The sequence below is a fragment of the Linepithema humile genome, chromosome 7 (assembly GCF_040581485.1).
Source record: "Linepithema humile isolate Giens D197 chromosome 7, Lhum_UNIL_v1.0, whole genome shotgun sequence".
NCBI classification, from domain to species: domain Eukaryota; kingdom Metazoa; phylum Arthropoda; class Insecta; order Hymenoptera; family Formicidae; genus Linepithema; species Linepithema humile.
The window spans coordinates 7,850,277-7,877,994 of NC_090134.1; the positions used below are offsets into that span (position 1 = coordinate 7,850,277).

Sequence of the window (27,718 nt, forward strand, 5' to 3'; positions counted from 1 at the left end):
AACAATTATTGCCACTTACCTTGATCTGCCACTACTCCTTGATATTTTCGTCGGTCATCGCTGAGATGAGATGAATCCGAGCTCTCATTAGATATCCAAATTGAACGCAATCTTAACTTCGAAACTCGCTCCGTTGATGCTCGGTGAATGTTCGGCGACTGCTGCGATGTTCGTGATTCCTTCAAATCGAGCCATCCGTTCCGACAGAAATCCTCGGCTCCAGCATGGATCCGTTAACTTCGAGCGCCATATCATCTACAAACAAATTTACGATTGACGAAAAGTACGCATCGAAATGGCGACCGAAACGATATCACGTCGCGCGATCATATATCATCGGCGAATTGGCGGGCACAAGTGTATTCGTAAAAGCGAAAAGCCGAATACTTACGATATTTCGCGTAAACTCACGCGAATTCATGTTACGCGACGATTTCGTCGACGAACATCACGAATACGATGATGGAAAGCGCTACACGGCAACGATATCGATGTAAACTGCTGGCACAACTAGCGAAAGTGGCAAAAGTTCAAATACTCATTACGCGGCTATTTCGTTGACTACTTTATTCAAAAATGCAAATAAAATACCGAATTTGACCGGAAAAGAAGCAGGATAGCGCGCCAATGATACGACACAGTCGCCATCTGTTGATGAAGTAATCTCAAACGCGTTTGCGGGATCAAAGACTAAATATATACGATATTTCGCATGAACTTGCATGATTTCGTATTACCTGACGATTTCATCGATGAGCACCATAGGCACGATGACAGGAACCACAACACGGCGACGACATTTACGTAAATTCGCACAAACTCGCGAAATTCACGGAGCTACAAACTCTTCCTAAGCGGCTATTTCATCGACTACTCTAGTCAAAGTACAGTTGTCAAAGGAAACGAAGTCAGCTAGCGCCGCGTAGTGTGACACAGTGCACATCATCTACTGACAAACTAATAATCTCAAGTGCATCCGCGAAAGATGACGAAAGAGAAAAGTTGAACTCGAATGTGAGTTCACATAATAGTTCACATAAATAATCTTAAAGTTACACAACAATTTCGTCGACGAGCACAAAGAACATAGCAATGGACAGCGATACACGGTGACGACATTCGCGTAAAATCACGGAGTAACAACCATTTTCAATTACTTTACTCGAAGCATGATATCAAAATATGAATTTGACTGGAAAAAGCGGTTAAGAGAGTACTATCGCTGTTCACCTTTTTTGGTGAGTATTTTATTTATTTTAATTCCGGCTTTTATATTTTTTGCAATACGTAATTACAAATATAAAATAATATTATAATAATTAAATTAATTAGATTTTACGTACTTATCATTTGTTAATTTTTCAACTAAACATAAAGTAGTCTTGTAATGTGTGAAAAGTAAATTCGAAATATTTAGTTGCATCAAAGCATTTTCAGAATAATTAAAACGGAATTAATCTAAAATCTGTATTAAACTAATTGTAAGGTGACTGATTGAAATGACAAATTTGGCTATGTTCTAAAATGTACTGGCAGTGCTGAAACTTGTATGTAATATAAACTATAAATTATCAGCACTGACAGTGAATATTGAGAAATGCAGCTCTTGAATTCGACCAATAAAATAACCTCAATCTTAGTTTTATTCAACTTTGTCCAAATAAGCAAGAAACATGTGGATCGATTTGCAGACTGCAGTTGGTAGCACTAGAAAAATCACTAAATATATATTCATAAACCTCGCAGTTCCGGTTGTATTATACTTTTAATATAATTGGATATTTGTTAATTAATCAACAAATTATTTGAATAATCTAAATCTTTTTTGTCTAACAATCTCGAGTAACTATTTTTCGTAACATATTATGGTAACATCGCATTGCATCACGTGGAACAGTAATGCAATAGGCTCGCTAGGGAGCTTTGGAACCCCGTGAACAATATTGCATCACTGAGTGGAGTAGTATTTTGTCTATATCTTATATATGTATTTCGCAGGCGAATCGGCGAATTTTTTACAAGAAGATTGCATACGTTCGTCTCTCTTTTCGTTATTCGGCGCGATTGCTAAGTGCATGTTGTTGTGACTTTCGATACGAATTCGTATTTTCCTCATTACCGCGAGGAACGAGCGTTTTTTGGATTATCACACTCATCAATGTGGTAAAGAATCTCGAAATATATTACGTAGATTTCATCGCGATAAACCTTACTCAACAACGGATCCATCATTTTCGCCGTTTTCATACGTCACAGCCGGTATAATGCGGCATCTCGTTTCATCAACGCCGGCACGAGCGATAATGGTGTGATAAGTTATACGCGTTAGCCGCGTATCACAGTATGTCGATCGCGAAATATCCCCGCAGCAATCGTGCGGCATAAGCGTTCATGGCGCGTCACAGTCCGAGTTCGCTGCCGCAATAGTGCCATTAATGAAAATTATAAACTAAAAAAAGAATAGTTGACTGCTGATGCAATTAACTTTGTGCGAAATGGACATTTGCGCTGTGTAGGTTCCGAGAATTATTTGGCAGAAGAGAAGCGTTTGTCGTAGTACTACGACGAGATGCCGAAGATGCTAACGATTTTCAAAGAGACTAGAAGAAGCCTAGGTTGCTCGCCGTATCACACGTGTAAGTCTTAAATTTATTCTTGAACAAGCATTGCGCCAAAAAAATTATTTTTGTCTTGCATACGGCAATGGTGACAATTTTGCTGAGACATCATTTGCGTGGAAAGATATTCGATTTTGTAAAATTTATGCGAAAATTATGCACGATAATTAATGACCATTAAAGATGTTTGCGAATGCCTATTAACGTATTGTGCGTAGTTTCTAAATGTTAATACATGATACGATGTTGCGTATATTATGTTCCTTGTGTCTTTCTTTCTTGGGAAATCTGCATATGATTAGCATTATGTGAAAGTGAGGAAATCTGTCGACATTTATATGAAATTATTATGAATTGTATCTTGTGTAATACTCAACACTTTTTATAACCTCACTTACATTACTCAATTGATAATGCAGGAAGGAATCATTCACAAAATATTTGAGTATATGTGTAAAATACTACTTTCACACTGATTTTAATAAAATTTTGTTTCTATTCTAACATATAAAATAAGTGGAATAAACTGTTAAAAGTATTTTTGTATTAGGAAATCTATCATCCCATATTTCGATACAAGTATACTCGTTCAACAGTATTTGGTACGTAAGACAAAATTTAGAATGTTTTTACTTTTATAGAATTATTTTAATTAAAAGATTATTCAAATTGAAACATTAAAATTGCATTTGTTTAAAGCTTTATGAAAATCAGTGAGAAAGTGGATATGCTCAATGCTTACTGCTTCGCTTAGGAATTATTGTTACTGTATTTTAACTTACAAAGATATATATTGCAATAATAGTAATAATATATAATATATTTATGGTAGTTTTAACAATTTCAATGCATATAATTTACAATGGAATTATTTTAATAAATATTTCGTTGTATTTTACCAACAAATTTCTGATATTTACATCTTTATTTTATTAGCAATAATTTGTAAGTAAATTATGATAAAAGTCAAAAGATGCATAATACTTGCACAATATGAACTATATTATTTTTAATAATACAAAGATATGGATAATAAAAATTTGTTGGTTTGAAATTAATGTTGATTTTAAATAGCATTTCCACATTTTTTTATTCTTAAACATATTTTATTTTCTTACAGGAGTAGTCCAAAGAGTGTGAGAAAAATTTGCAGAAGGTGTCGGAACATCATCTTCAACTCCATATAATAATATGTCGAAGAAGATTCGTATGGGAACAACATAAGCCTTCTAGTATGCTAAAAGATTATAATGCAAGTTTATTGAAATTAAAATGTTAGAAAATTAATTTCTGAGAATATCTGATAATGGCAAAAAATATTGCAGAAGACACTAAAACATCAGTGGATAAAGACAAGATGTCAGAACCTTCCTCAACAACTTCTGCAGCCAATAAAGCAGTTTCCTGTGATGAAGAGAAACATGAATTACCAGAGATTGACAAAGCATCTATTTCTGGAGAAACTGCAGGTACTATCACTCAAAAAGAAGAAGAAGAAAAAGAAGTTACTGAAAGTACAGCATTACTTGAGCTTAAACAACAACAAAATACTTGTAAATCTGACTGCAATGGAGATCCTGAGGAGGAAACTAATCTCGAAAAAGAAGTTTCTGAAGAAATCGAAACAAAGACCAAAGAAAATAACGAATCCTGTTCTGTGAAAACAAATTCTAATAATAAAGAAACCACGGAATATCTCTCCCAGGTAGACCAAAAATTGAGCAAGATTTTACAAGACTTGCATGAAGATTTACAAATACTTCAGAGTTCTAACACACCTGCAACTGTGACAGATGATGCAGAAGATAGCAGTGAAAAAGAACAGACGATAATAAAAGACGAAACTGATTTGGAAAACGATATGACAGATAGCACAAAAGAGTCTACTACTTCCGTGACTGCGAAGAGTACAGAGGACAAGAGGGATTCAAGTGAATCTTCGGAGAAAACAGAAGAGAAATCAGAAGTCGGAATTGTTGGTCCTCCGACCGCGGTTAGCGAGCTTATTAATGAGGAAGAACTTGGGGGCGACTCTGCATTATCGGCCGATCAAAAGGATCACGTAGCAGAATGGGTGGAGAACTGGGTGAATCCTGAAGAAGAGGATAACGTTACCAAAGGATGTAAACAAAACATATACGAAGAAAAAAGTGCGGCGGACGAGAGAGCAAAATGGAAGAAGCACAATGACGTTCCTTCTATATCGCCCAGAAAATCGCAGAAGATTGTTTGCAACATCATAAAGAGGAGCATCAAATGGTGAGTGTTGCATTTAGTTGACTATTTATTTTTATATTCATTACATTGGTGGAGGCTAAAAACAAAACTAAAAATAGAAAGTAAAAAATAGAAACAAAATGTCACCTCGCGATAGTAATTATCGCGCTATTAATCATCCGCTTGTCTCCAAAATTAATTAAGAAATAAATAACTTTGTTTTGATACAGTTGCAATAGCAATTGTTAGAACATATATCTGATATATTTTTCATACAATTAATTATTTTTATGAAAAATTTCTTAAAACTGAAATGCGACTAGCATTCGCCTTTTGAAATTTGAGTAATTGCACACGATTTTTTATTCTCTACACAATGTGGGAAGGGTCCCTATTTCTATATATTTGTGCATTTTTGCGACGATTTGCTCCAGCGGGAGCACAGCGCGTTCTTGCCGATGCACACCGGCGCGTCAACTTGGTTCGCCAGAAGATATTTCTGGATATAGCGGAGATTTCCTTTTGCCTTTGCGATCGTCGCCGATGGTGGCCGAGATTGGTGTTATCGGCCGATAAAGCTAGGATAAGTGGCGAGCGTACTGATGGGCGTGCAAACGCACGCTAACGACGTCAGGAATCATGGTAGAGAAAGAAGTAAAGACGGGAGGGGGGAAAAAGCGAGACGGGGCGAAATATTGACCATGGGAAGATAAGCAAACGGTGATCTCGATAACAGGACGACTATTTCTGCAACGCGCCCTCTCTTCCTTGAGCCTACGCTATGATGATGTCCCTTATTTTTCCGTATTTACATCATAAATATCTCACCCCCCCTTCTCGTCTTCTATCGATATTACATTTAAAAAAAACTTGATTTGCTTAACAATAATAAATACACACAGTAATTCGTTAAATCCTTAAATGTTCGAAAATTCTACATATTACTTAGGAACGTAAACTTACTTAAGTAAATTTATTATTTCTATTTAAAATTGCATCGTAAATTTTGAGCGCATAAGGTCGGAATCAAAATTAATGAATTCAAGCTGTTCATTGTTGGAAAATGGAGTTTGATCTATTTCGAGAGACTTTCTATATTATATCTCTAACAAGCACGCCATATAACAACTATTGGAACAATTTTGGATAGCTAAAAGTATTATGACCATATTTTTAGGTATTTTCAATTACACTTTCCAATAGTTTTCAAGTACAATTTGCTTCAGGGATATTATAACTCTAATCGATGATGAAGCTTTATACTTAATATCTTTTTATTGTAAGCCTAAAATAAATTGATAAACAAAAACTTTTAGAAAGAAAGTTATAAATAATTTATCCGAAAAATTACAATGCCGCGGTTACAATATTTTTTATTGGTACCATCGATTTTGTACGTGTGACACTGGAGAACATCCATTGTTGAACGTTTCCTCTTTGTTTGAATGAAATGCGTCTTCGACAGAGTATAAATCAGCCGAATAAGAAAAAAAATAATTTTGTCAGTTACCGTAGTCGTTATCAATACTTCGATGACACGAAGGTTAAACGACGACAATATGTTGCTGATGACGCTAGGCGTAACCTCGTAGGCAACGTTGCGCGCTACGTGATGATATTATCACTATCAAGCATTATCTCGATCTTTGCGTATGCACACCGTAATACATTGGAAAAAAATAAATAGTATCGCTCGATTCAGTATAAAAAACTATATCATGAGCAGTAAATAATTTCCGGGATTAAACTAATTTTGTACATTCCACTATATATTTATAGCAAATTACATGTTTTTACAAGTACACACACACACACACACACACACACACACACACACACACACATATACATATATATATATATATATATATAATTTTAATTATCATGGATGCACCAAAAATAATGGCCAGTCATTTTGTAGCACTGTAACGGCTAAAAAGTTTGAGTTATTCATTTTATGTTTGTATATTTGACTTGGTTCACGGTTACGCCCCCGATTGATCTTGTGTCATCTTATCATTTAGCCTAGCATCATTCTGTAATGCACATGACATTCCATACCGTAGAAACTCGATACTCGACTCGTAGGCTAACGCTATGATGCGTTATTTTTAACGGAATTTTATTTATGGCAGTGCATATCTCTTTTTATTATATTGTTTATGAATAACATTAAATAATTCTTATGAATAAGGCAGGTCATAATTATTATTTACTTATTCAAAATGATCTAAAAATAAATAATTTTTTCAGTTTTTTTATGAGTATTGCCGGTAAAAATTTACAATCTTTATTACAATTGTTTTTTGTTATTATTTTGGTTCAAAATGGACGAGATTTAATTTCAGAGATTATTTATCGCACATATTGAGCTCTTTACTGGTTCAAAATGATATCATACAATATATTATATATAATATATGAATGATATTATATATTACATACAATATTATTTTCCAATTTTCGGTGACTCACGAAATTGATAATTTTTCCACAATTTTTAAAATGCAAAAACAGTGAAAATTACTATCATATACTTATTCTTTTTTCTGCTTTTAATTATAATTGAGAAAAATGGATTAAAGTTTTTTAAACATGACATATTCAATCAACTTTGCGAGTAACTGCATTTGTACTGTATCTGAGACTGCTCTTGAAAAGAAACTTCACATTGGAGATACAATTTATTGATCGATGGATCGACAAGCGACGTTTTTCCGAGTGACTCTTGGACCACGCATAGCTGAGATAATTATAATACGCGATCGACCAATATATATGCGCGCGCGTGTTTCACGGGAAGGCTATCCAGTTTCCATGGTCCCAGGCCAAGGCTGGTCTCACCCCGCAGCGGCGGCGTCAGCAGCAGCAACAGCAGCAGCAGCCGCCGCTGCCGCCGCCGCCGCCGCCGCCGCCGCCGCCGCCGCCGCCGCCGGATGAAAGTAGAGCGGCCGCGACGACGCGAGAGGGGCGTTAATCCCCACGAACGGTACCATAGAAACGGTACCGCTAGGGTCGTTACGTGCAGTCACCGTTTGCCGGAGACCAACCACTCCGGTACCGACTGGGAAGGGTTCGGAACCAGCCCTTAGACTCGATTATTCCCGACCCTACGCTCGATCTACGACCCGTCTGAATTCTCGCATTCGAACTGCGTTTTCTTCACACGAAAACCTTTTGCTCCCTTGATGATGAAAATGGGAAAAACTTGATTTGGTTTAAATATAACAGAATATAAATTAATGGTAATCTAGTTAGATTAAAAATATGCAAGAGAGAATATTAAAAACGTTACGTGTTTTGCACGTTACATATTTATGTAATTTACAAGAGTGGGAAAAATAGGAGTAATAAAAAGTTTAGTTTCGAATGAAACGACTTTTTCGTGATTGCGTTCCGATGTTTTCGCATGTGATTCCGCCATTCAGTTGGATTGCAATCGTATTTTTGCAATTAACGGGCTGCGAGTTCTGAATCACCGAGTTGACGGAATATGCGATGGAATATCCACTGTCCGTATAGTGCGCGTAGAATATAATCCAAACTGAAGGCCTTCGAGAAAAAGGGAAGGTCTTCTTTGTCCGTAGATCCCTCGGGCGAAGGAACCGTGACCAGATGTTGGTTGACGAGAAAGCCCCGTTGACCGCCCTTACGAATGTGTGCGTGCGTGCGTGCGTGTATGTGTGTATGCGTTCGTTGCCCTTTCACAAGCTTCTACCCGTGTGTATGTGTGTTCGCCATGTCCACAGAAATATGCGTAATGGTACCAACCATCCACGGCGATGAGAGCTGTGAACTTGCCCCAGCTCTCTCCCTCAAATTTGGCTCCTATTCGCTTTGACGCAAGGTTTTGGTCAAGGTTTTCCTCAGATTTATTGGTTTTTAGCAATCGTACAAGTGTTCTACTTAAAAAATTCAAAGAACTTTATTGAACCGCTAGTTTATTGTAAAATGTTGCCTGGAAAAAGCGAGAAGTGAAAATCTGTTAAGCACATATAAACATTTGCAAATAATATTTATTCCTTTATCGCCTTAGTATTTATATAGGTATCTTAAAAGATATGCTTTAAAGAGAACTATATAAAATAAGAAAAAAAGGAATTTTGTACGGTCATAAATCAATGTCGTGCTTTCTTCGAAATAATAGATATATGACAAGAGAAAGTCGTTATCTTGTCGTTTCTTGTCATTTCTTGTCACCCAGCGTCTTCAAATATTCATGTGTCTTTTTAAAAATCGATAACATTTGTAATGGAAAATTATTAGGTTTTTTGACATTTTTAAATAAATTTAGAGCTCGTGGAATACTTCGTGGAAACTCAAGAATTTTATTTTTATAAATTTTGCAATATTTGACAGGTCCTTTTTAGCAAATTCTAGATCTATTGAGATGTTTCAGTTTATTTTGCCGTAACAGTATTTAATATATTAATATTTGTAAAATATTTTTGATAAAAATTACGTAAATAGAATGTGGCAATTTTCGGAAATTTGCTAAAAATTCTTAACGGTCGCCTCAACGGCGAGAGATTTTAACGCTATCGAAATAGGTCGTTCTCTGCGCCGTCTTGGTATTTTGCTACCTGCTACCTGCATTACTTGGTTATTATCATTAACATATTTTTTTATATATTATTGTATAGTATTTAGTTATTCTTATATTTATTCTTTTCTATTTTATTTATTCTTAAACATGCTCTCCAAGAGCGGAAAATAGTGACTCCGTACGAACGAGGCCTGTCTGGCTTCGGTGTTGTGTTCACCAAGCGACCGCTCAAATAAGGACAGGCCGATTTCCGGTGATCTCGCTTCCCCGCCACCTCCCGTATGCGACTCCCGCTGTTCATTTGCTCGTTCGTCGGACTCTCGACACTAACTTTACACTCCCGTCGAAGTTATCAACCGCTATCTGCAGTAGAAGTACGAAACTTTCATAAAAATAAGATTTGACAAATATTTAATTATTGGTTATTTTTTTAAATCAATTTTTTATATAAATTTTATAATTGCAATTATTGGATATCTACTCAGACATAATTGCTAAGGTTGGAATTTTACATTCTCATCGCGTCCAAGAAAAACAATAAGTAATAAATGTAATAGCCTAGAATATTTATTGATTGGCTGTGATATATAAAAAATATTTTACGTAATATTTTACGTAATGACGCCTTACAATATCGATTCGAAAAGCACTTCAATCGTGACATTGCTCTTGGAGGTTAATTGGTATCGGCATGATGAATTATTTAATCAAAGGATGTGAGAAACTTAAGCTTCTTTGGAGAACATTATTCTCTCTTTGAAAAAAATATTAATTAGTGAAAATTAAATTAATGTGTAAAAAGTATGTATGTTAACGTGAAGGAAAAAATGTTTCCCCTTTTCTAATTTTACAGTACTAATTCCATTAATCGTTTGCTGTATATTTTATTCCCTTCGAAACTTATTGAGCCTTCGTTGTTTCACTTTGCAACTCATTAAGGATCTCTTTGCAGTCGCAGCTGCGTATCTTCGACACAGGTGCACGAACTGCAATTACGACGTTAAGTGCAAAAATAATTTTTCGATCATGCGATAAAATCGCGACACCGCACCGTACGCGTTGAATTGAATGCATATCCATGTGAATTATGAAGGTCGCGCTGTTACGAATATTTTAATTTTTATTTGATCTTGCAATTAATCGCCTTAGCACGTGAAGCTATTGTGCAAGTATCGCGGAAAGGATGAAAAGAGGATATATTGCGTTGGATGACGCTTCAACCCACGGTCGATCCTTCATTCCCCTTCGACGAGAGAGTATTTCTCATCTTTCCACTTTCCTTGTTGTTGCTATCCGGACATGATTGGAACAAATACAGATATCTGAGAAATATTTTGACAAAGGTCTCAGAGAGAATTTTAATAGTTTCCTGTTTCGATAAGCTTGTTTGGAAAATTTCACGATTCTCTGAAAATACGATAAGAGACATAAAAACATGTCTTCTCTTTGGCAATGAGAAAATGCAAAGCAAAATAAAATCGATTCTAATGTCTGGATTCTAAAGAATCCGAATCAAACGTTTCTCTCTCGTTTCACCTCTTGCTTCGCTGATCGTCAAAATTCACCTAAAATGTCAATTTACATCAAAGTCATAGGCGTTTGTGAAAAATTCACTGGTCGCGAAAAATCTTCACACCCGAGAAATTTCTCGATCCCGACGATGTCTGCCTACCGTGCAAGATATCGCCTCTCCTCCGTTTCCCGTAGGCGCCAAGACTCTTCTTCGACCTGCCCCACTTCGTCCTCGTTTGCCGCAGCTGCGCATCATCCTTCGTCGTTCTCCAGGCGCGCGTCTGGTAGCTATGGGGCCGACGACGCGGTTTCCCTCCTGTGCCGCCAGCTGTGCGCCACAGCGGCGGCGAGCCAAGCCGAGACGAGACGAGACAAGAGCAACCGAGAGAACCACGGGAGAACGAAGGATAGCATCCGGGTATCTTAGTTGCGAGAGAGCGAGAGATATTGCCTTTTCTCTCTCCCGGCTGCATACTCCGGCGGGAAGAGCACGAGAAGCCGCGCGAGGAGTCGGCGTTGGAAACAAGGTGGCGCGGTGCAGGCTCCTAGATATTTGCGGAACCAGGTATCCAAGAGAACTCCGACGCCGATCCGATCTGGTCTGCCGGTATTCCTGACGAGCCGAATGGCTCGAATTACTCGAATAATCGGTCGCATGCTGAAAACTTTGGGTCTCGTTTTTCTGGCGGTTAACTCGCCAGCGCATTATTTTCAACGACATTCACGAGATAAAACGACGAAGGAGAATTAAAACAGCAACCGAATTAATAAAATAAGTACCTGCAAAATTAGAAATGAAAATATTATATTTATTCGTAAGCGGCAGTATTAGAATCAATTATTACTCTTTTCGAAATCAGCGGCTTTCCAAAAATCAATATTTTTTCTCAAAGGAAGGATTCTCTAAAAAAGCATAAGTTTCTCTCGATATGAATTAATTTCAGAAAATATCGATACTATTTTGTTACATTGTATAAGTTTTGCCGAAACAATCGTCTGATCTGAATCAGAATTTTTTTTCATGCAAATGCATTTTGTAGACTTTGCAAAAATATTTATAACTAAAGTAATCAGCTTTGAATTATTGTTTGAATTGTTTGAAAGAAACATCGCGTTTAAAACTTTTTTTAAGGATTAACTTGCACTTTATAAAGCTGCTTTATTACTCAAGATCTCATTGTTATATAAATCTTTTTCTCAGTTTTCTCAGTTATCCTCAGGAAATAGTCTATTGTTATTCTACAATACTATATATTATTGACAATACTATTGTGCTATTTTCTTAGGTATTTAGCATTTTTCTTCGCAACGTTGAGACTTCAGAAGATGCGACGCGGAGAATAAAGAAAACCTGCCCTTGAACCTGCCCAAAATGTTCAGTTCTGATTTTTTTCTATGAAGTAAAATCTTAGAAATTGTTCAATGTGCTTCTTTCTTTTCTTTGTGCTAAAAGAGAAATTTTTTTTTTTGTTCTGTTTCATTTATCATGCTAAAAAAAGGAATACTTGGATACTTCTTTTGGATACTTTTGGAGAACCAGCCTGCTCTTTTGTATAGTTTTTATTGCGCATGAACGTTTGCTTTTCTTCTCTTCTTTCCTCTCACAACCCTGACGCTTTCTCATTTTTCGAAGGCTTCGTTGGGTCGCTCATTACGTTGACTAGAAGAAGGATGGTATCTTTGGTACACGGATGCATTAGGTGGTTCACCCCTCTTTCTCTGGAAAGACGAACACACCGCTCACGTGGTTCCTCTCCACTTGTTCTCCCTCTCGTTCTCTCTTCTCGCCTGCTCTTCCTTCTCGTCGTCAACGAAAGAGATAAAAGTGAGAAAGAGAGAGAGGGAGAGGGAGAAAGCCATGCGGCCGAGCGCGGAGAGGGGAGACACCCTTCATCCTTGAGGTGGGGTTCCGACCACCCCGCTGCTACCGGGATCAATACCCACCGCCCCGACCAAGGTCCAAGCCACCCTCTCCCTTTGCCTGCGCGCCCGCTCCGTCCGCCTGCCGAACCTGCCAAGTCGCGCGCGTTCGAAGTCTCCAGGGGCCCCCCGAATGGCATCCCCAAACTCCGCGCCTCGGCGATCCGCTCGATCCAAGATCGCTTCTCGATTAGGTCGAACAAGTCAATCCAACGACGGAGATTTCGCTCTTTTGAAATTGAATTTAACTAAAGCCCACTTTCCGCCCACATTGCAAACGGCATGATGCGGTTCGACGTTAACCGCGCTCGACCTGTTGCTCACGCGCGAAGAAAAAAAAAAGACCACTTAGCGGTTTCAATCTAATCGAGCGATGGCATTCTCGTTGTTATGCAGCCAGTGCGTATTATCAACCAGCATATGCCTCTTCGAAAGTTGAGTTTCCATACTCAAGATTATTTACACGGCGATACGGGGAAGCACGTGGTGGTCCTATGATGCTGGCGACTAGTGGCTTGTGCCACGTATTCTCTGCTGTGCTACCACATAACGCGAACTGCGCATCAAAGATCTCAATCATTGATACGTTTAATATTTCACCTTCAATGACACAATTGATGAGATTAATTAATTATCAATTATTCGTGTTTTTGTTACGAAATATAATTAACATTTATTTTCAATTGTAATATTCATACCGTTTCTGGTTATTAATCTGGTTATTAATTAATTAGATCCCGAATAGTTTAAAAAGTCGATTTTTTATATAATATTTGGAAGTTTGACATTTTCAAAGAGGTATTAAAATATTTCATCGTAAAATTTGAAACATTTTTTAAATTTACTAAATTTTGTGTTATAACTTTTGTCGAAACACATTGAAATTGACCGTATTTTGCGCACTGACGCAAAAATTATTTCAATAACTTCTACGCTTGAATACAGGCACACTTGCCCTTTTCTTTATTATACATATTCTTTTTATTTTATATATATATACGAAGTGCGTTAATCTTTGATTATCATTATTTTAGATAATATTTTTTATAATCCACGTGTTTTTCTTTAGATGAAAATTTGTACTGTGAACCAAATGTTCAAGTCGAAATCTAGAAAGACAATAAGACAATTTTGGATTTTCAAAATGTGAAAAAGAGGTTTCAAAAATAACGACCATACTAATAACAAAAAAAGAATCAATGTTGGTTGCGCTCGATATATGTATATTCCAGAATATTTTGATCAGCATAATTTGAGAACAGCTATAGATATTTTTTTTTTACATCAAATTACGCAATGTTGGCGAAACTTAATATATAAATTTTTATTCCTATTTTGAAGAAGATGAACAGAATATGATATCTTAAAGTAAGAATAGCAAAAATGCAAGAGTTGTATTTACATATTAACATTGATACGAGTTGAATCGACAATCATCCTACTGAATCGCTTGGTCCCCGCAACGAAATGCCGTTCGAAATCCGCGAGCACTTCGCTGGATTCCTGATGAGATCTATTCAGGCTGGGAACCACTAAGGAGGATCTGGTTTCACATTCGAGTTTGACGAGTAACAGATGAAGCTCCGTTTACGTCTCTCTTGTAAACGCGTGAAATGAGGACATATCGAGTCTGTAATACAGGGAATTATGCGAACAATGTTTACAAATTTCCCAACTGACAAATTTCGTGGAACGCTCGATTTTGCAGGCGCAGTTGCAGTTGATTAGATAAAAGCTAAAATAACAAAAGGGTGTTCCTTTTTGTTATTAATCAATGCATTTTCTCAGCTCTCGTTAAATCGATAATCTTATCAGTTGTAATTGCACGTCTAATTTTGTTTAAAATTGTTTCAAATCCAGTCATTATCGAATTAAGAAGATTCTTATCTTCGAAATGGTCCACAAAAGTGATTTTTATTTATTATACTTAAAGTTTAATATCTTTAAAAATATGTTTTTAAATATTTTTTTTAAAATATAGTCTTTTTGATGTAACTTTAATGCATCGGTATTTGCATTCGATAAAAATTCTAAAAACGCGGATGTTCAATACTATTTATTACTAATTGAATTATTATATTACATTTTCAATTATATTATTCTTTACTATCTTATTATAGCCGTATCTGTTCCGAAAATTATATCTACTGCGATAAATTGATACAATATATATCAAGCGTGACTAATCTAAACAATGAGTCATGGTTCTCATTTATGACGGCGCTGTAAAAGTTGATGAATCGCCATATGAAAAACAACGAAGATCTCAAGGAGCCAAGAAAGATCTAAAAGAGAAGACAGTCAGCGTTTTGTACGCATTCACGATGGTGTCTCGCTTAACTTCGGGAACCTGCTCTATCCGGCTCTCGTTATAGCGGCAACGGCGGCGGCATCGGCGACTGTACGAGAGGGGTCAGAGTCCGTTCGGAGGGTGACGGAATTGCGAAGGGGATTACCGGAGGGGGCGAGCATGAGAGAGACGGAAGAGTGGCTGGAGGGCTGATCCGAGGGTGGCGGCGGCGGCGATGCTGGTCGTGACGGCGGGTGGTGATGGCGTTGGCGGTGTGCGATGGTAGCGGACGGTTTACCGGCCGCCAGGGCCTTTGGATCACACACGCCGGATGACGTCAGTCTCCATCGTTACCAGGATACCAGGGGATTGGAGGGCAAAGGAGACACGTTGCTGTCATTGAAACGATCTTTGAATCTCCGCGTAATTAATCGAAGGCAACGGGACTTGACGGTACCGATGCGAAGCTCTTGAAATACGAAAAGAAGTGATAAGGAAATTTTCGCAGAACAAATCGAGACATCTCGATTGACGCAACATTCAGAATTTGTTGAGAAGAACCTGTCAAACAATTATAAAACTTATAGAAATGAAGCTTTTGTGTTTTCATCGGCGAAGTATCCTGTGAGCTCAAGTTCAAAGTGGACTCCGAAAAATCTAATAGACTTTTCCATTGCAAACTTTACTGATTGCTGCACGCAAGACGCATTAATGTCTGCCGCGCAATCAGAAGTTACGATGTAGTCGATTTTACTCCCGCACACTTATTATTTCCAGAAAAGCAAGAGAGATTAATCAGCGCGCGAGGCACGCATTATTTATTCTTTAACGTTATTGCTTTCTGCAGAAGCCATATCTTTTCCGAAATGAATATATTTGTTGTAGAATGTATTTGTTTACAGTCTTCAAGGTGGTGTCTTCAAGAATTTAATAACATAATCGAGATTAAACATTTTTATTTACTTTACAATTAAGTAACTGTTGAATTTTGTTTCTCCGGAAGTTCCGCACTTCCGCGAGTAGTGGTTGATTGCGCCGGATAACGCAGAAACGGCGGAAGACCGCGCGACGGTCTGTGCACCATGAGGGGTAGCGAACCCCTAAAGGACCCTCGTTCGCGGTAGCGCGCACGGTGACCTCCCGCCGCTCCTCCCCCGCGTTCCCCTAATTCCCCGCGACCCCTCTCGTCGACGGCCTTCGCGCGCGCGGCTGTTCCTTGCAACCCCAGGTTGTGCGCGTCCCCCTCCACGGCGTTCTCGTCATCCCTGCCGCGACGGCAACGGCGGCGGAGCACGATCATTGGTTCACCGGGTTCACGCAGGCACAAGGAGGTACACGCAGCTGCCACACTGACTGTGCCTGCCGCCTCTGCGGACTGATCAGAGCAAGAGGCCAGTGTTCAGAGGAGGAGCGCCGCAAGCGCGGGTAAATTCGCCGCCGTCGTCATCGTCGTCTTCATCGTCGTCGTCGTTGTCGGTCGTCGTCGGTCGTCGTCGGTCGTCGTCGCGATGCGCGAGATATACGCTTCGTCTTTGTTTTTTTTCGAGTGAGTCAAAAACCACCCTTTCTGCATTTTTTTTACTCTTCTCTCTGGCATGACACGCTCACTTCCGGTGCTGTCAACGTTTCTCATAGGAGGTGAGTTGTCTCTCTCTTTCTCTCTCTCTCTCTCTCTCTCTCTCTCTCTGTCTCTCTCTTTCTCTCCCTCCCTCCCTCTCTCTTTCTCTCTATCTTTCTCATCCCGAGCGCGTTCTCCAAACGCTGTTTCGCCGGGTCTCGTGTGCTTCCGACGCCGGCCGGCTCCCATCCAACTGATACATCACAAGCACGCTCGCCAACGCCATCTTGACAACCTGCAACCGATTGTTGCGAAATACACCGAGGCGACATCTTTTGTTATATTCCTCAAACTCGATAGCACGTGGTCTTTACTGTTTTCTTCCTGTCCTTTTTTTTGCTCTTTTATCATTGCTTTTTCCCCTATCTTTCCGATATTGTCTGAGAGTCTAAAACTCTATGAAAATTTTAGGCAGAAATATTCTGCACATGGTCATCGCTACTCAACTGCAAGTTTTCTTCTTACTTTTTTACTCTTTTGTCATTGCTTTTCACACCCTCTATCTTCACAATATAATTTGAGAATTTTAATTTTTGAAAATTCTAGGCAAACATCCACTTTATATTTATTTTTAAACATGATTATCTTTCTTCGTAATGTCTATTGGTGTACTGATACTCTCTTTTTTTCTTTCTATTTTTTTTATTTAAGGCAGCACTTACTCTTTTCGCTCCTGTTTTTCTTGTGAGGGAGTGCATTATTACCTGTTTTTTCGATTCTACTTCTTTCCCTAGTAGTCCTTTTAAACCTGTCTAAACCTTTTCCCTTTGTTATCCCCACTCCCATCCACCCTCGCATTGAGGAATGGCCACTTTGTAATTTTGACTATACTATTCATTCGATCTGATTCTTCCAATCGGACAGCACACATGGTTCTCAAGGTGGGATTCTCGCGACTCTTCACGTAAAGAAATCTGGCTTCCATCTTGTGCAATATCGATCGTGCATATTTTTTTGCATGTTCACAGATTTTAGGCGATTATGGTTTGCAAATAGTTCGTTTGCATCTAATTAGATGCTCGGATTCGGATTCGGAACAGAAGCGAGATAACGTTATTTTATTACATATTTAAGGAAAATATCGCAGGATTCCAAAAAAAACTTTGCATCTAACCACCAAAAAGACGCCATTATCGTTCGCGTGATAGTGAAGGTGAAGGTCGTGTGTGGACCACGTGGTGAATACGATGGAGGGTGGTTCATCGATTACGGACAGCTGTTGATTTTTACGCGCAAAAGGCTTCTCGCTACGGATGATAGTGAACATTGACGTTGCGTACGGTAACGACATAGACGTCACGTTCATCGAGAGGGAAAAAGACTCGGAGACGAGACGGAGAGAGAAGGATCGAGAAGCTGTGTCGGACGGGACGAGGAGGAAAGAAGAGGACGGAAGAATCCGGCCGGCTTATCATGAACTGTCCATTGGACAACGGTGGTAGTTGACTGGCCGTGATCAGTCGCAGGACGCCTTTACCAATCGCTGCCCCTGTTTTCTCCCTCTCCACGTATCAACGCTGCACATAACACGTACACTATTTCAGTGGTCCAACTGATCGTCATTTCATTCCATCAAATAGTCTGCTCGTACCAACGGCTTTCGTTTGCCATACAGCGTGACTGGAGAGAGGAAAAGTAAGATGCCACAGTGCGCAGTGGACACATGCCGCAACAGTCATCGCCAGACCCGCTACCAAGCGGTACATTATCACCGCTTCCCCAAGCCGGAGAAAGTGCGAGATCTGTGGGTGCGTGCATGCGGACGCGTGTCCCAGAGAAACGGCGACACGCCGTTCAACATCAACACCGCGCGCGTCTGCTCCCGCCATTTCCCCGACGAGTCGTACGAAGACGAGAGCTCGGATCCTAATAACCCCGTGGGGAAGCGAAACAGGCTGCGTCCCGGCGCGGTGCCGACGATCGACGTCCCGGTCCAGGTGCAACCGTGCGAAGATTTATTGAACAGCCGGAAACGATCCGCGCTAAACAAATTATCGAAACATTCGAAGCGCAAACGATTGGAGAACGAACAGAAAGCAGTTGATTGCGATCGAAAGCAGATTAGCAATGATGACGACAACGACGGCGATTGCAGCAACGGTGATATGTCGGTTGGCGAACTCGAACCTGTAGCCAGCACGAGCAGGCAAGCCGACGAGTGGGAAGTCAATGAACGGGAAGAACAGGAAAGATGCACCGCCAATACGAAAGAGATGTCTCAAGAAACGTTTTTGAGGGGATTAAATCTGATTTCTAAGTACGTATCGTGGTGAGTTACAATTCTTATCTGAGTATTCGCTATTTGATTCCGTTTTTTCATTATTTTTCCTTTTTTTTCATTTTTTTTATAATATTTTTCTTTTAATCGCCGTTACAATTCTAATTAATATCTGAAAATTTATCTTTGCGTGAACTTTATTGACTGTCGCAAGATTTACGGTAGCTAGAACGATAAGAGAATTTTAGCACATGGAGAACGACCGTTGTAATAAGTGAAGTGTTATCCCATTGGTGCGTTCAAGATACGTTAGAGCTAAGCATCCCTTACGCTCTTCCATTCAAATAAAAAATGGCGTCTTTTGTTGCGGCCACGTGGGCATGAAAATCATGTGCGACACAATTTCATGGGAATCACGTGGATATTTTACACTCGAGACACGTAACCCGCATTTTTATATAATGAAATATATTTAAATACTATGTATATTATTATGTACAGAAATATTCTATACATCTTTATACGGAGCGATCTTCGATTGAAAGCGATTGCGTATCCGCGATAAGCCCGTCGTTTTATCCCCGCGAAGGACAACGGTATCGTGCAAAGGACTTCTCTCGATAAGTGTGTTAGTTGGCCGCGTACACTCAGCTGTGTCGCGTCCCGTCGATTTCAAGGTTGCGCATCACCACGATGCACCCAGGAGAAATTGAATTTTTTTGCTGAGTTCTGCATGCAGACTCTTCTCGCCGTCGATCATATCGAAGTGAAAAAATTAATGCGAATTTGAGCGCATCATATTAGAGGCAGCCGTTTTATCTTATCTTCTTCCGCGTGCGTAATTCTAACATTCGAGTTATATATTTATAAGCCAGTTATATATTTCTTTTATAAAAATAATCATAGGTTCGTTAACAGAAAACAGAACAAATATGGTAACACCTAAATTGCAATCTGCAAAGATAAAATATGAAAAAATATCCATTTTAATATTCAATTTAATTTTACACAATTATTTAATTAAATATTTTTCATTACGTTTGTTTAATAACGCTCATAATTAATATTGTAAGTAATAATGCTTTAATTAATCTTCATTTTTCCAAAAGTTCGAAATGTACCTTGATCAGCATGATTAGTCTGATTTAACTACTCCAATTTATTGTACATAAACACTTGCAATACGTCTAATCCCAGCTTAAATAAAACAGTAAATCGTTGCGTCGGTGAAACGGGAATAATCGCGCGCGTTATCGACGTCGAGGAAATCGTTATCGCTTGGATTACATTCCAAAATGTGCAATGTGTGTGTGTGCGTATAGATACACATACAATCTTGCACGATGACGACATGATACGAAACATGTGTTTGAGAAATTTATTGTTAACTTTTATGTTAAAAAAAATCGTAATTTATTTTTCATAATTATACTCATAATAATCATAATTTTTTCATAGTTTTTTAACAGAAATAACTTTATTTCGGACTATTTTGGCGTTACCCAAGATGTACCACCTGGAGGAACAAATTTTTTTAAAGAGGGATGCAAAGCGGACTATACCACGTGGTGCTTCCTGGTAACGCTAAAATACTTCGAAATAAAGTTATTTCTGTTAAAAAAACTATGAAAAAAATTATGATTAATATGATTATGATTATGAAAAATAAATTACGATTTTTTAAACATAAAAGTGGCTATAACTCGGAAACAATTCCGGACATTTCCTACGTTTAGCTTGTTTTCCTTCTTTTTGGCTCCCGAGTCACTTCAAGAAGTAGTGCGGGCGAGTTTTCGGACACCCTGTATAATGTATTTGAATCTAACAAACAAAACGCACGAACAAAAATGTAAAGATAAATTAACGCCTTGGCATTCGTTTGGTCGATCGGTCGTAAAAATCTAAAACTGCAAGGGATAAAGTATTGACTATATTCATATTTATAAGAGAAAAGGACTCAATTCATTATCCGACCTTGGCTCGGTGCAATTAGTTCCGTGACGGTGATTTAACTTCTGTATGACTCCAGAATCGACCGTCCTCCTTAGAGAAGGCAAGACTAGAATGAGGACGAGGCAGGACGAGAGCAAGAGAGAAAATAGACTGGGTGGGAGAGGAATACAATCAGTCGACTTTCTTGGTTTACTTATAAAAACGTTTAAAACTTATAAAAAAGTTTAGGTTTTGTGATCTGATATAGGGACAGCACATTATTCTTTTAATCGTTTGATTACGAAAGCTACCGTAAAGCTACCATCAGATTGTTTGAAAATTATCAACAGTTTCACAAGTAATCACAGTACGATTATTTAAATTCGAGTATCTAGCTATTAATAAGTTACGTTTATTCTTTCACAGAAATATAATGCTGAATATAATAAATATAAAAAAAGAAAAGCATAGATCATGCATAATAATTTTATAATTTTATAAATGCATATAAATTTTCTAAATGATTTGTTGATAATTTTCAAATGGTTAAATTATCGAATATTCTTCAATGTCCCTTTTGCACTTGATTCTTCATTTTCTCGCTCGTCTTTGCTTGATTCACCCTATTAGTCAACGACAGTTAACTTTTCCTTCGAAATGACCGGCCATAAATATAAGAGACAAGAATAGGAAAAATCTGCAGGTAATTATTTTACGACCGGACTTTCAAATCACATTTTTGGCGATCGGTAGCCGCCGAATTCATCGCACTTGCGTTGACCTCGAAGAGGCCGCGATTATGTTTGTCGCATGGCGTGGACGAACCATGGACTTTGACGCGACCGACGCAACAATCGATCGAGCACGAAGTTGAACAGCCATATAATGCATGGAGGATTGCGACACGTGTTGCTACAACGATATTTGTACACTCCTGTTCCGTTTATCTAATAAAATCTGAATTAACTCCTTTGTCAACTATATGTTTACAATGAGATTAGCCGTTTTTCTTTCTCCAACGAATCGTTTGCGGGATTAGTCAAAAAATATTTCTTGGAAAGGATGCCTTTGAGAAGAATAGAATGCGCTTGAAAAGAATAGAATGCGCTTGAGAAGAATAGTATCGTAAAAAAAAATATATACAAATATATCGGAAATTGTGTATAGTAGGTGGTTCTATAAGATCAAGTTACTTTTCGTTCTATTACCTTTATACTTTATTCTCTGCGACATGGAAAGTCACAAGAATAGCTGTCTCAGAACCTTTTTTCCAATGAGACACGATTGTCTGTACGTTATAATTTTCAAAAGACATTGCCATAGTTTTCTTCCCGTATGCTCGTTCGACTACGCAACAATTTTTTGTGACACATAAATTAAACATGCAGATGTGTAATATTTGTCCTCATGATGTCAGAAAACACACTCAAAACATTCTCAAGAACATATTCTTAGGATCATAAAGCTCTTTAGAATTTAGGTGAAGTAAGTTATCTATATCGGTTATCCATATCGGATGAAGAGATGAACGGACTTCTTGTCACGGGGTAACGTGTCCGAGGTCTACGTGCTTGGGTCGCCTGGCTGCCGGTTGCAACCTAGCGTGACCTCGTCGCGGCGAAGCGCGTGGTTCACCAACGCGCTCGAGAACGCGTCCTTGGTGCTCAGGGACACCTCGGGCGCGCGAGAACCAACCGCTCCTCCGCGAGCGTCCGCGAATTAGGTCGAGACGACGACGGCGACGACGACAAGAGTGAGAGAGCGAAACTCGTAACCAATTCGACGTCAATAATAATAGCGCGACTTCGACCGTACTCTCGAGATTTCCCGAGGTTTCTTCGCGTTCTGCGTCGCCTCCGTCAGATAAACGCATTGAAAAGAGTAATGTTTTATATATATATGTATATTGGCTTGTTGAAAAGTTCACATGTCATACTTTAATCCATCATTAACCATCAGAGATTCTGATGATTTTATTTTTAAATTCAAAACTGTATAAATTAAATCTCCAAGAATGCTACTTTTTCTTACGATGCAGCTATCCTTTTTATCTCGATATTATTCCAATTGTTTCTTGAAAAAAAAAGATGTTTTATCTGGATACTTTTGTATAAATTTTTGCGATATACATGTCTCCTCTCGTTGAGATCACCAGGAATTAACGGATTCAGTACAGATTCAGTATTCGATTCCAGTCATTTTAGAGAAAAGCGATGAATATTTTCAACCTTTGACCTCGATATAAAAATACTTCATCTTGTATATGAATTTACATCTAAAGTGGAAGCTGCTCTAAGCTGCTCATATTCTTTTTCATTCCAAGAAATAAGCGATGCATCCTGGCACCGTGCCGCGCGCAAAGTCGAAGGTTCAAGGACGCCGGAAAAGTTTGGTGAAAGGAACGATCTTTCTCGTCCTGAAACCCCGTTTGACTAGTCCGTTACAAATCCGCGTCGCATATTAGATGCAGTTTGCATAAATTAAAACGAGGCGCGTATACTTCGCAGAATTCTATGGCTTAATGCAGAAACAGTTAATGTCATTTTCTGATGAAAATACGATAATGAGCTCTAGCGAATACCATCTTTCATAGGAAAGTTGGAAACTTTATTAGAAAAATCCAATCTAAATTATTGGTTTGAATGAAACTATTTTATTTTCTTCTATGAAATCATTCTATGGAATGATTGAAAATAGAACGGTTCAGACAATTCTTCTGAAGGTTCGTGCTTATTGAAGCTTATGAAGGAATTCTGAGTAATACTCATTGTAAATAAAATAATATAGATTGAAAACAACTCAAATAAAAATCGAAACGTTTTGTTTGATTAAGATCTTGAAGACGATTGTATCTTTCGCATCCACTCCGCTCGCGTTTGCCTATCTTTCAATTTTTATTCATAAAATTCGATATCGACTTCTGCCACGATCGTCACTCGTCCATCGCTGTATATCTCTATATAGAACGCTTCATTCATACATATAATAGTTAATGACAAACGCCTGTAACGGAAATCGCATTCTTCTAGCCGCGCACTCATTCTCCACGCCTGTCCGGTCTTCCTCGTCAAAGACATCCCGAAGAGGTTTTGAACATACGCGTCATCGTCTATGCGTAATAGTTATCCGCTTGTGCAACGAAAGCGAAGCGCGACGATCTTATCACGCACGCCCGCGCGCTTTTTTTTTTGCCGCGCAAAGATATGCATTCCTGACCGTTTAACACGCCTTCTTTGAGGGCCACTGTTGCTCGGAAGTTCGCTTCTTGTGGGCGCGCATGATTCGCTTTCTCGTCCCTGAGACTCGTCTCACTTTTCCTTGCATTTTCCACAATTCATCTGCTGCTCATCTGTTCCTTTATCCGAACATGGCGATGCGATAAACTTAATAAACAATTCGAGTCATTGATGGTGTATAATTAAATCTTATAAAATAATTGAAACATGTTTAAATTAACAAGAAAATTAACATGAAAATAAAATATGAATTTTTTCGCGACTTAGACATTCTTGGATTGTCATTAAGTTGCTTGCATATTTTTTTTAGTTTATCATATCAGCGTATTGAAAGAGTTATGATAAAAAAAATAAAACTGCGTAAAATCTTTAGTTTTAGAAACAAAAACTTTAGTAATTAGATTAATTGTAGGATTAATTATAAAACATGGAGCGTAGTGTGCTCCGAAACAGCGCATACGCGCCCCACTTGTGCAAGATAATAGGACAAGAAAGATCCTTCCATTAGCAGCATCTCTTTGAACGTTGCTTTAAGATCGTTAGTTTGTACGATGCCCTTTAGCAAGTTCTTTGCAGGCTTTTCAATAATTTTGGAAATTAATGATACAAAAACTGTAAGTTAATCCATCGTTTCAAATGCCGTATTCTTTATTTAAACGCTCTTTTTTCTTGTTCTTTTCTTTCTTTCTGGTTTATTCATTAGCTGTTTCTTTTTTTTTATTTTCTTTTAATCTTTAATCAGATTTTTGTACAGAAAGTTTCTCTCTTGTAGTCTTCGCATTATAAACGATTGAGGCTTTCAAAAATTAAATTTTAGAGTAACTTATACATAGCAAAATAATATTCAATTAATTTCAAGTAAATTACTTTGATTAAATCTTTATTTGTTATTTATTGTTACTCGCAAAGATGTCTAATGTTAAAAGTTGAAAAGTGGATGATAAATGAATAAGTTGGGAATATTTTTTTTTAAATTCTCACTAAGCCAAACTTTGTGAGAACCTTAGTTTTGAAATATTCTTGGTGGCCACTTATGTATCGGATTTTTTAAATACCGAAGTGTTAAACGCACGTGTTTCCAGTCTGGAAAAATAAACCGTGTCTCCGTTAGTTTTTACAGTGTACGATCGAAAACTTAACGAACACATAAAAACATGATATAAATAATACAAAAAAGAAATTCTTTATGTTGAAAGATGAATTGCATTTCGCTATTACGATTACGATCGAACTTGGACACCGCGTCGTTCCATTCGTCTTCGAGACGCGCTGATAGTGCTCGAGGTCGTACTCGCTGAGCGCGAAGTTCTAAGTTAAAACGAAGAGGCCGGCCGCCCTCGTCGTTGCGCCGGGTCGCAAACACCAAGGGAGGAGTGGTAGTGACTCTCCGAGACGACCAGCTCGGCGACGCGCTCTCGTGGTGACGCGACAGTATGCCGGCCAATCGTGAACACGGGAGACCATCGCTCTTGTACTCTCGCGAAGTGTAAGTGAGCGGCGTGGATAGAAGAGAGCGAGAGCGGACGCACGAATGCGGCGAACCGCCGCCGTCACCACCGCCGCCGTCGCCGTCGCCGTCGTGGCCGAGGAGAGGAGGTAGGTAGGTGGCCCCGCTGCGCTCGGTCGTGGAACTCTCGACCCCGATACCGCGTCGTGGTCGATGCACGTTCGCGGTGCCCCGCGTCTTCCTCTTCGTCGTCGGCTGTGCTACGAGAGAGAGAGAGAGAGAAAGAGAGCGAGGCGCTCTCTCGAGCGCTTCTCCGCGAGGACGTCGACCGAGTTTTAAAAGCATCGCATCCCTTCGTCGTCGACTCCTCGCGAGAAGGACCCCCCCCCTCTTCCCCCCCCGGACGTTCTCTCACTTCAAAGAGAACGTTTTCGAGAGCAGCGAACGAGTTGTGTAACGTCCGCGGCGAGCGCGCGACCTTACGTGACCTCACTCGTCCGCTACCTGACGAGAACGAGGACGACGTTGGAGGGAGTTCCGAGAAATCGACTGATCGCGGGGATCAGTCTGCATCCGCCGGAGAGCGTGGGAGGTGGCGGCAAGCAGGGGCGAGGAAAAAAAAGATTGCGAACGGTAGTCGGAGAGGAAACGCTCGGTGAAAAGTGCAAGTGGAAGCGTGCGTTCGCGAGAACGATGCATACGCGCGTAACGTGCTCCTCGTAGTGTTCCGTTTCTCCTCCTGGTGTGTTCACGTGTTCGTCGAAGATATGAGGATGTGACAGTCCACCGTTGTTTGTGCTCGAGATTGTTCGGGAAAATCACACGATAATGGTGATAATTATAAATATGATTGTGATTATGGAATTGCACGAATTCGGCTTGTTATGAGTTGTAAATGATAAATAATAAATGAACTTTACACTTCTTGAACGATTCTACTCGTAGTGTGATGATTTCATCGGCGGTAATCTAATAATAATAATAATGATATACACGACCACGGAACGATGCCCTCAAAACGTGCCAGTTGTTTAATGAAAATATAAATTAAGTCTATACGTTAAACTTTGAGAGAAACTAAGCTATTTGATGGATAATAGCGAGGTCGAAGTTGTTGAAGTAGTAATATCGCGCGTGCAGGCTGCAAATTCTGAAGAATCGAAACTGCTTTCTAATGCACTCCGATGCGCTACGCCGGCGCAACGCTCGATATATTTATATATACCCACGTGTGTCAGAGTCGCTAACTTAACGGACTTTCAAGAAATTGAACCATAAAACTACAGTTCCGCATGTTTCTTCGATAATTATCTACTCCTTTGCATCAACTTTGTAATCTGCGAAATCCATCGTTCGATCGGTGAGTAAATATAATATAAAAAACGATCCAATTTTTTTTCTTATCTTTAAAAGAACCTTCGTCGCGTCTTGCCGAAATTTTTCAAGTCCAGTTTTTCCTGTCCGCTCTCGACGATTGCAAAATTCTACGACGATCTCCTTCCTCGCAATTAAGCGTTCATTCACCGGTATGAAATATATTTCTGTTTTTTACGTGCTTTCGCAGATTTCAAGCAAGTGCCGCTTACCCCGAACGGTCTCGCTTTCTCCCCGCGCTTTCGCTATCGCTGCACAGAGCGAAAAGATAGGAAAGTCGCTACTCACGCGACGATGATTGGTCGTGAAAGGTAGAGCGTGGCGGCGAAATACAGGTATTGTTTTAAATGAAAGGTCTCGCCAAGCCGGTAGACAAAACGCGCGTTGCGACTGTGCGTTTCACAATGTGTCTTGTGTGTACCAAGTCACGACCGACATCCACTTCGAATCGATACATCTTGACCAGTTGTCGCGCGTTTCTTAATGGTCCGCGTCTATAATTGATTATCGACTTTATTTCTTTTTTCTGTTCGCTTTAGAAGTCTTTTATCTAAAATTTGTAAACAATAAGGAAATACTATTAATCTTTCGATGAATATTTATTCGAAAATATGCTTTGTAAACATATACTATAGATCGATGGTGGGGTGTTGAAAGTGTTATCGAATTTCTGCGGGTGCATTCGATGGGCTTGCTGGATTTCCGTGTCCTTCGAAGAAACGATACCGGCCTTTTGAAAGGCCTCTTGATAAAAATTACAAAAGCTGAAAGTTTTGATGAGGGTCTTTTC

At 39.1% G+C, this 27,718-nt stretch overlaps 2 protein-coding genes across 8 annotated transcripts in view; one reads left to right on the plus strand and one right to left on the minus strand.

The window, feature by feature from the left end:
• LOC105675684 (G-protein coupled receptor Mth2-like) overlaps positions 1-886 on the minus strand; it is a 76,130-nt gene extending 75,244 nt beyond the window's left edge. Inside the window, exons 1-2 of the mRNA XM_067359869.1 lie at positions 738-886; positions 20-255 (exon numbers count right to left, since the gene is read on the minus strand). The gene's annotated coding sequence lies outside the window, so the exon portion shown is untranslated. The remainder of the gene's footprint in view (positions 1-19; positions 256-737) is intronic.
• Positions 887-1,917: 1,031 nt separating this feature from the next.
• The window catches only part of LOC105675678 (enolase-phosphatase E1-like), a 33,234-nt gene continuing 7,433 nt past the window's right edge, over positions 1,918-27,718 (plus strand). For 2 of the 7 annotated variants that reach the window (XR_001101293.2, XM_012372963.2), the window contains exons 1-2: positions 1,918-2,636; positions 3,739-4,877. Coding sequence is in view for 6 of the 7 variants with exons in the window: in XM_012372963.2 (XP_012228386.1) it covers positions 3,925-4,877 (953 nt within the window). In the remaining variant the exon portion in view is untranslated. Of the gene's footprint in view, positions 2,637-3,738; positions 4,878-16,149; positions 16,742-17,689; positions 18,991-27,718 lie in introns of those variants that run through there. The other 5 variants (XM_012372965.2, XM_012372967.2, XM_067359851.1 and 2 more) reach the window with 5 other exon arrangements.